General features: G+C 36.9%; 1 protein-coding gene across 5 annotated transcripts; it reads right to left on the bottom strand.

The window, feature by feature from the left end:
* Positions 1-843: 843 nt before the first annotated feature.
* izumo1 (izumo sperm-oocyte fusion 1) lies at positions 844-8,826 on the bottom strand. Of its 5 annotated transcripts, none has more exons than XM_028458043.1 (10): positions 8,688-8,826; positions 7,948-8,204; positions 7,378-7,452; positions 6,059-6,142; positions 5,903-5,923; positions 5,596-5,685; positions 5,257-5,375; positions 4,524-4,674; positions 3,155-3,317; positions 844-1,254 (listed from the first exon to the last, which is right to left on the bottom strand). In XM_028458043.1, the coding sequence occupies exons 2-10, from the start codon at positions 8,144-8,146 to the stop codon at positions 1,173-1,175; spliced, it is 984 nt and encodes a 327-aa protein (XP_028313844.1). In that variant the 5' UTR covers positions 8,147-8,204; positions 8,688-8,826; the 3' UTR covers positions 844-1,172. The 5 variants fall into 5 exon arrangements, with proteins under 5 accessions (XP_028313844.1, XP_028313845.1, XP_028313846.1 ...); XM_028458044.1 differs by having other exon boundaries at positions 6,059-6,124; XM_028458045.1 differs by lacking the exon at positions 5,596-5,685.
* Positions 8,827-9,844: the final 1,018 nt, after the last annotated feature.

Genomic DNA, 9,844 nt, shown 5'->3' with positions numbered 1-9,844 from the left:
GTGCGTACGTGTGTACGATAAACTGCTCCATATTTGGCCCCTGAACTAAAATGAGTCAGGCAGCCCTGATTTAAAATAATGACCAATCATGAACAAAATGTTTGTGTTTTTGTTGTTATTTTATGTGATTTTGTTGTCATTATCCCCACCAAGGAGGTCATATTTTCACAAGCTTTTATTTCATTATTTGTTTGTTTGTTTGTTTGTTTGTTTTTCTGATAGCAGGATGAAGTAAAAAGTATTTAACAGATTTTGACAAAAAATTTACCAAAGACAGACCTTAAACCACTAGAGGATTTTGGAGGGGATCCGGATCAAAAAACTGATTCTGGATCAGATTCAAAAATAGGAAAATTTTAGCTCTCATGACTGCCCAAATTTTAAAAATTCACATCTCGGTTTGTGAAAGATTGATCTTTACAAAATTTGACTCAGTTATGTGGAGTTGGTTCCTCAATTACCCATCTTCAAAGGAAAAGTTCAAAGGGCACAGACCGAGTGTGATGTGGTCTAAAGCTGCAGATAGTAGAGTGAGAAGCAGGTATGGGACGTCATGCAAGTTCAGTCAAGATCACCCTGTAGCTGGCCACCTTTGATGAGGGTGTCTAGTGTAAAAAAGGCTGAAACACCCCCAGATTCAAAGGAACACTACTGATAATGTGTCCCATATTTACATCCTTCCCATATCTGACAGACACAGCCACACTCCTCTCTCAAATAACAAACCTCACGTGACTACCATCTTTTGGCACAAAGTTTAATGACTTTCATCCGGATCAGATCAGGATTGTGCATTTCATTCAGATTTATTGGAAAAAATGGGGTTCCCATTAGTTTGGACCTACTGTATGTTTTTTACTGGGGACAGAAATGTCTTTAAATGATATTTATGATATTTTACTATGCCATTAGAATACAAATCATGAAGAAGAATGTTATTTCCCTCTTTCTACAGGCTGAGGACGACATGTGCTTCTATTCAACTTGGGATTTTATTGACAAATGTAACTCAAATAAGAAGGAGCAGCTCTGAAAAGTCTATTCAAAGGGTGTGACATTAAATAGAGCTCCTTTCCACATAAACTAAGCAACATAAAAAAGTACAGATTGGCGTGGTAGATTCTTTAGTTGTATTGTATTATTTAGTGTATTTGTTGCATCATAGTCTCACTTCAAACACCCCTTGTTCTTCTTAACTTCTTTATCTTCTTTTGGCTCCATCGCAGCTCTGCCATAGCATGGAGAGCCATTACTCTATAAAGAGAGAGAGAAAAATACAACGATGTTTAAACTCGAGAAGACAAACGACACAAGTGTTTCTGTTGGCTGCTAAAACCACAGTTCACATCCTGACAGTTCTTAAAGAAGAAACACTTGTGGTTCAAGTTACTTTGTTACTGAATCATTTGAAAACAAAAATATAAATCGTTCCCCTTCTCGTTTTGTGTCGCTAAGGCTTTTACAAAGACCCAAAATAAGTGACAGTGAAGAACCTCAAGAAATTACAGTAAGAATGAAGAAAAAACACTTCCTAGAGAAACTTTTGTGCTTCTGCACCATTTTTGCATTCTTTCTACGAGATTCCCAATCCCACTATGCAGAAATTCAAGTCACATGACAATTTCCCAACAAGCCCAATGTTGTGATGGAGTCACAAACCAACTTTCTACCTTTGATCATTGTGAATATATCCCTGAGCTATGTTGTTAAACAGCTTTAAGTTTGATAAATATGTAAATTTGATAAATTGTATTGTTTTATGAATTATGTGTCTATTTAATTTTTGTACATTAGACTAAGATTTTTACCCCTTTCCTACTCATGGGTTGAAATTTTGTCTATTAAGAGGTTTTGTCAGTTGGGATTTTGTTTTGCTGCTGATGCTCACACCCTCCGGCCTCATTGAGGCATTAGGGTGTGACCCTCATTCATTTCTCTGTCTATTTGTGTCAACAATGCTGTGTATCAAAGGGGGCGGGGCACAATGTTTTGGCTGCGTTCTAACATTCTAATATGCACTATTGTCTTTTATCTGTTTCTGTCACATTACATTACACTGTAAAGCTTTTTATTCCTTTTAATTAATCATCGATTTCTGAAAAGTTTGTCTTAATGGGGATTTTACTTTTATTACTGTAGATCCTTAGTACTTCATGTTAACCCTACAAACAACTTTTGGTAACACTTTACTTGAAGTTTTATACATAAGGCTGAAAAAACGCTGTTGTTATCTGTCATTAGCATGAAAAAGGTGTCATTAAGGTGGTCACTAAGTGTCCATCCATCCATCCATCTTCATACCCGCTTATTCCCGTTCATCAGGGTCGCGGGGGTCTGCCGGTGCCAATCTCCGGCTCTCATAGAGCGCTGGGCGGGGGTACACCCTGGACAGGGCGCCAGTCCATCACAGGGACATTTTCTTACAGAGGGTATTAATGATTGATGACATTGATGCGAAATAAAATTGTGATATAAAATTTGTCAACCTAAAAATAAATCGCTTTGCGCAATAACTCTACCACCTTCTTTCTTCACCTAATACAACATCTACAGATAATCAACTTTCCTTTTAAATCCCTGGTAAGATAACTAAATCAACTAAATGACTATTCTGGAAGAAAATAAATGTTTTAATTGTGTGGGGGACAGATTCATTTAACTGCCAACGTGCCGGCTAAATATGCATGACTGATATGTGGCAAGAAATTAGCAAATAGCATGTGTTGACCGACATGATCATGTGTTATCAAATTCAAGTAAATTTTTTTGTAGCACTTTAAATACATTAACTCAAAAAAATATTATTTACATTACATTATTCAATATAATTTAAACTGCATTGAATTGTATACACTATATTATTGTCATAGAGAAGACCATTTTTCAGCTCCGGAAGGACTTTAATTCTGTGAGATGAGGTAAAGTGATTCCTTTTAGGGTAAAGTTCGCAGACCGCTGGGTTAGGGTAATGAACTACACTTAATGACAGCCTTCATGAAACCTTATCCATGTTAATGACTGGTGTCAGGTCATAATAATGACAGTTTAATGTCAGCCTTTACGCTGTAAAACTTCAAGTAAAGTGTTAGCACACTCTTACTTTTAATGAACCTCTCCACTGTGAATTCGTCCTTCAACAAAGTTGCTAACGTACCCACAGTAAATGATGATACCAATGCACGCTGTCACAGCCAGAGCAATAAATACGATGGCCATTATCAACATCAGATTCTCTGTTGAGTCAGAGGGTGAAGTGTCAAGAAGTTCTGGTCCCAGACTGGGAAGAGGTGGTTGGGTTTGGTGAGTAACAGGATCGACTGGGATGGAGAAGAAAGGAAAGAAATAACAACTTACAGCTGAAGGAAAAACATTATTAGTCTAAGTCAGACTTTGTTCAAGTGTGTTTCATTAGGTGATGGTGACTTGACTTGAAGTTTTGCTTGAAGATGTTTTTCCTCTCACTCCAAGAGGCTTAATCAGTTCTGAAAATGAATATTTGGGAAGGATTTAGCAGTATAGTGACAGCTAAAGGAAACAGGTTTTTCTTTTGAGGACGGCCAACATACAGATGCTGATGAGAGAAGATGATTGAACAGAGGAAGGAGCTTGAGACACAATGGCTGTGTTTGAAATGTCACACTCCGTACGACACACTACAAACTCCATGAGTATATACTGTCTACTATATACTATAAGTATGATTAGGAAGATGACCACTCCCACTGAAGTATACTTCCAAGTTTCCCAAGATACATTTCAAACCTACAATGACAAAAACCTGAATCACACTGAGGCTAAATATCGCTGTTGATTTTTCACCTTTGAAAGTGAGAAAGTGACCAACTAGAATATCAACATATATGTGCTCATTTGACCAATGAATCACATTGCATTCCGACATTTTGGAGATTTTCAGAGACCCACCATTGTGCTACTGACAAAACTTCTTGTTAACTTCAAAACAAGAGCCCAATTGACAAAAGTGTCAAAAAGTAATGGAAGCCAAGAAGAGATGCCTTTGTTTTGAATAGGGGATGTTTGACTTTTAGCTTGAAGCCGGTCCCAGGACCATTTTACATTCCACTCGCAATGCATCATGGGGCGGTTCAGTATGACTTGTGTGCCCACCGTGCCGTTATAGTATTTATCTGGGTATTTCTTCCATACTCAATCATACTATCTAATGTGACCACACTACATACTCACTTTTATCCTGTTTTTTTTTCACTCCAAAGATGAGTCAACAGCAGCTCAACCAAAGTCTACTGATAGCAGGGATTCTTCAATGCTAATGAGCCACACAATAGGTTAATAAAAGCCAGACAACCAACATGTCCGTTTTAGGACTGAAAAGTCATTTTGAAGGAAAGGTAAAACATTTTTTAGCTAAATTTAAAATTCAGTGGCACCATAATCTATGATAAAATGTGGTTTATGTGATAACGATAATATGAAATGTGTTAGAAGATTAGCGAAGGGTCATTTTTGTTCAAACAAAGTGCTCAGTCTGTTGCAGTGTTTACCAGTGAGGAGGAAAGTGACTTGAGAGAAGATGGTCCCGTTGTTTTTTTGCAGAGAGCAGCGATAGATTCCTTGGTCTTTGACACTCAGCTGATTTAAAATCACAGATGACTCGTCTGTCACCACTAAGGTCGTGGCGTTATTCTCATCCCACTGTTGAATAATTGAGAAAGTTTCAATGCAAAGTTAGAGATCATTATTTTCAGATCAGTGTCAAACTCATGGCCCGGGGGCCAAATCCGGCTCTTTGGAGCATCCAATTCGGCCCACAGGAGAAAATAAAAATGACAGAGACAACATGAATTATTGCGTAAAAGAAACTCAACAATTTTTGCAGGGGCTCACAGTTTTCCCGGTGCTCAAAATTCTTACAAAATCCTTCAATTTTCCTCAAATCACTACTTAGTATTTCCCTTTATTTAAATAGAAATCGGTCACAAAATCTAGGACATTTAAAGTGAAAATCCTGTTGATCACTTATTGCTTAGATATTGTCAGTTTCTTGCATTTTTTTTTTTATGTATCAGGTGCAACTAGCTAGGAACAATGATGTTGAAATTACTTGTTTTCCCACATAAAATCTGTGGCCCACTTATCAAACCGTTCAGTATTTGGCCCCTGAACTAAAATGAGTTTGACACCGCTGTTATAAACATTAGTTTAAATAGAGGACAGCTTGTACAGACGGGGATTTCCTTTGGTTATTATCAGTCATTTTGTCATTAAGTGAGAGACCTTTTTACTTCCTGGTATCCAGGAGTAGTGATACTCTGGATTCCCCAGTACCAGTCGATGCCACGGGAAGAAACAGTCCAACACAGCCTGTCCTCCTTCCTCAGACTGCACTGAGAGCTCTGGGGAGGGAGGGAGGGGAGGGGGGGGGGATTACACCAATAATCTTTTTCATTAGTCCTGCTCCACATGGACGGCAGCAGCAGCAGCAGCAGTAGGACCTCCCCTTATAACACGTGTACACATGACAGCGTGTATCCATGTACTCTGAATGCACAGCATGCTGCACTTGCACATCCACCCACTGAGATCATGAACACTGAAGCACTTAATAAAATATACCGCCACAGTCCTGCTGATTGGATGGAGAGGGACACATGTACATCATGTACTGACATGAGAGGCAGTCCATTACTCTTCTTTTCAGAAGTCCTGAAAGTGCACACACACACACACACACACACGCACGCACGCACGCACGCACGCACGCACACACACACACACACACACACACACACACACACACACACACACACACACACACACACACACACACACACACACAAGTACACACTACAGGCTTTATGAGCTATTCATGTACTCTATTGTATATCACCCCTGATGGGAGGATCAGTCGAGTCAAACTTACCACACTTGTTGGGGCACAATCCTGAGGGAGAGACAGACGGAAAAACAAGAGCACAACATATTATTGTTGAACTAATGCATTGCACACAGAGCAATAATGAAACATGTGGCGTCCCATCTCTTGCTGTGCAGAACTCTCGTTATCAATAGAAATTACCATCATGGATGAAGACATCCAAGTTTTTCTCCAGGATCTTCCTGCCTTTCTCCATTATCTGAATAGCTTCAAATGTCACAGAGCCTTAGAAAAAAAGAAGCATCTTCTGTTTTCAAGCAACATAAAAATGCAGAATATTGACACTTGTTAATGTACTTATTTTGATTTTAGTGTTAAACAGTAACTAAACCCCGAAATCACTTTTTTCTAGTGAAAACAAATGTATTTGGTATGAAGTAGTGTTGATGATTGAAAATGTTGACATCAAATACAAACCAGAAGAGTTGGCTCCGCCCCTCCTATAAAAACTAGAACCTGTACTCTGCAATCTGTGCAGTGTTGGGCAGTAACAGCTTTACTAGTGTAAATACATTTCTCAGTGGTTAGTGCCATCGTAGTGTCACATGTTCTTTTGCAACAATATTAGCATGGCTATATTTTCACGCAGCAATGACACCATTGGTCATTGGCTGTGTCTCCTGCAGTCAGAAAGACACGCTCACCATGGAAAGAAGTAGCGGAGAAGCAAAGGCTTGAATCCACCCCTTCAAAATATCGTGATAGTACTTATGCCATCGACAATATATCGCAATATCTTGTCACACAATATATTAACCCATCTTTACTAAAGAGCACCGACTTGGAATGAAGTTCATTTGATGTTGAGTTAAATATAATTTTGATAGTTAAGCTACTATATACAACAGTTAGTTCCGACCAAGTAATTTGGTTGGACAAGAGGCATTCCATGAGTGCTGATATACAGCAACAACAGCACTATAACAGCTAAATAAATGATTAAATAAGACAAGTTGATAATCTTTTGTAACTTAATACTGTTAACTAATAAAATGCACTTGAAGAACTTTTGTATAAAAGCAATATCACATTCAAAGTTGTGCCGTTGAGCTAAATATCAGCACTGGTGTGATTATCTACGCCACGAGGCCGCACGACCGAATCACACCAGTGCTGATATTTTCAGCACAACAACACCCCCTCTCGTGTGATATTGCTTAAATAAGGCTCATTATATTTTCCAAGTAGCTTGCTCAGCACTGAATCTGTTGTACATAGGTTGAATAAAGATAATTGTGAAGAGAGAGGTAATTATAGTGAGTATTGAGTAGCTAGTTAGCATAGCATAGATTATTTTTTGGATATTTGATACTTTAGACTTGCCGCGTCTGAACTACTCAAGAGGCCCCGCCCATAATCAAGACATTTTTGGAATTTCCCGCCTAGACGCACGTCAGTCAAAACCTCAACGTTTAGTTTCAAAACTATTTGAGTTCTCATGAATATTGTTTTCATCTCACCTGTTCGCTCAGCCTTCAGGAAGCGGTTGAATTCACTCTGGTACTCAGTCTTGGCTCTGTATAGTGTGGTTGGATCTGAACAAAAATGCATCACATCATAGCAGACAAATCAGATTAAATGTAATGTACGGCGCCAAAACAGCATTGAACTTGTACTTGAGTATTTTATGTACGACTTCATTGTACTTGTACTTGAGTACAATTTTAATAAAGTAACAGAACTTCTAATTGAGTGAGATATCAGTACTCTTTACACCTCTGAATATACAACTACATATGTTTTAATCAAGTGTAACCTTTTCCTCATAAAACTAAAAAGTTTGTTTTCTATATAACTGTGGACCTAATTTGAGTCTAATTCAGGGGTGTCAAACTCATTTTAGTTCTGGGGCCAAACACAGACCAGTTTGATTGATGTGCCCTAGTTTGCACATCCAGTTATAAATTACATATAAAGTAATTTATAACTTTTATAACTTTTATAATTTAAATACTGACATTATCCATGCATAAAGTGACCTTAGACATCCTACATCCTTTCACAAACTCTAATTTGTCATTTGTTCTCACCAATGACTCCCTTTCGTTCCTGACTAGTGCTTTTGTAGCTCACAATGGCCTGGTCATTGATCTTTTTCAGTTCGATCTGGTCGCTCAGTGATGGAGCTGAGAGGATGAAGTCCTCATGTAGGATTCTGATGGAGCGGTCACACTGCAGACAGGCTACTGCAGATCCAACATAACACAGCAGAGACAGTAGCAACATCATCTCCCTGCCCTGGATGAGTCACTTTGTGTTTGCTTTAGTGGTTCATTAACAACTGGCTCTGGGAAGAAGAAAAAACAAGAGCAAACATAATCATTAATAAAAAGACTTGCTTTTGCAGTTACTAAAACAGTCATCATTCTCCACTAAAACATGCACCAGCTGCTAATTTCACTGTTGCCATGAATACCCACTGCTGTCTTAATCACTTTTATCCCTGCTATTACAACATGATAGTCATTCTGTTTCTGCTTTAATTTAACAAAGAAGTGTCTGCAATGTTAGGGCATTAAATTGTCAATAAATAATAAACAGTAATTTTAACTTGACAGAAAATGACAACAGCAATCAATCATGTTAACTTGTTTTAAAAAGATATGACTCTAAATACGATAATAAGTGGACAGTTTGAAGATATTAATGCAGAAAATAATGATATTCCATCCATCCAATATTTTCAAGGTATTTTCCCGTTAAAAGGGACGTTAAAATGTAATATTTGCAGGTAAATAAACATTAATAATACACGCTTGCTCATGCCTACTTTCTTGTTTGGTTCCAGTTCTTCAGTTTGTAGCTCAACACTGACACTCGGTGGTAAAGTCACACCAGGACATCAACAATATAGACTGACCACCACGGTAGATTCTGTTGTATTAACGGTTCAGTGGACCTCAAAACTGTTTAAAAGAAAGAAGGAAAAAAGAAACGGTCTCAGTATTATTAAAGGTTAAAAGAAAAGTTTCAGTTAAAAAAAAAAAAGTTTCTTATGGTTGTTAAGGTTTATATATTTATTTTTATTATTTAAAAAAAACAACAAAACAAACAAAAAAAAAAAAAACCGCTGTTGATTTGGATTTAGTTTTAGTCATAGTTTTATTTATTTTTATTTATTTATTTTACTAAAATGTCAACATTTAGTCATCAGGACAATTTCATTTCTAGTCTAGTGTCAACTAAATTACATTAAGATTTTAGTCAACTAAAAATTATGTGATAGATATAGATTCAATTACTATTGATCAACCTGATATGGGATGGTAATAATGTTTGTACTGTAACTACAGACAGACAGATTTGTTGTGGTCAATGCATAAGACAACATTTTCACATGTGTTCTGATTGGATATATATATATATATATATACAATATATACTAAATTAATACTGAAAACAAGATATATAGTACCTTAGTATATACACTCACTATAAATTTATTTAAACTGTAATTTCTTTTTCGATAAATAATTAATTGCAAAAAATAATGAATTATACAGTATATAAATAATTGCAATAAAGATGTTTCAAAAACAGCTTTGAAATTACACAAAATCTGCCCCATTTGGCATGATTTCCTGTTTTGTAGTCCATTTAGCCATTTCTATTTTTATTTCCATAATATTCATTCAAACTTTGTAAGTTATCAAATATTTCGTAAAAAACTTTATGCACCATTGACCCTAAAACCAAATCAAAATAAAACACGTTTTAAATGTAATACTACCGTATTACGGTTGTTATCGCAAATAGAAATAGTTTGTGTTTTGAAAGTAATGTTTTTCATAATATAAATACTATTATGAGGAGCAGATATGTTTTAAAAGGTTGAATTTAGATTATCTTGTGTATTTCCGTTTTTTAACCTTGTACTACATTTCCCAGAGTTCTCTTTGCTCAGGAGGGGCGGGGCGAGAATAAGCC

This window comes from Gouania willdenowi, chromosome 9 (assembly GCF_900634775.1).
Source record: "Gouania willdenowi chromosome 9, fGouWil2.1, whole genome shotgun sequence".
In the NCBI taxonomy this organism is placed as follows: Eukaryota; Metazoa; Chordata; class Actinopteri; order Blenniiformes; family Gobiesocidae; genus Gouania; species Gouania willdenowi.
The sequence above is the reverse complement of the archived record's forward strand: the minus strand, read 5'-3'. Positions and strand labels throughout refer to the sequence as shown.

Bases quoted from the DNA above. Each gene is read 5' to 3' on its own strand.
- izumo1 (XM_028458043.1), bottom strand. From the start codon at position 8,146: ATGATGTTGCTACTGTCTCTGCTGTGTTATGTTGGATCTGCAGTAGCC. The intron at 6,143-7,377 runs GTGAGATGAAAA...TTTTTTTCTAAG, and splicing joins CCTGAAGGCTGAGCGAACAG to GCTCTGTGACATTTGAAGCT. The intron at 3,318-4,523 runs GTAAACACTGCA...TCTCCATCCCAG, and splicing joins AGTCACTTTCCTCCTCACTG to TCGATCCTGTTACTCACCAA.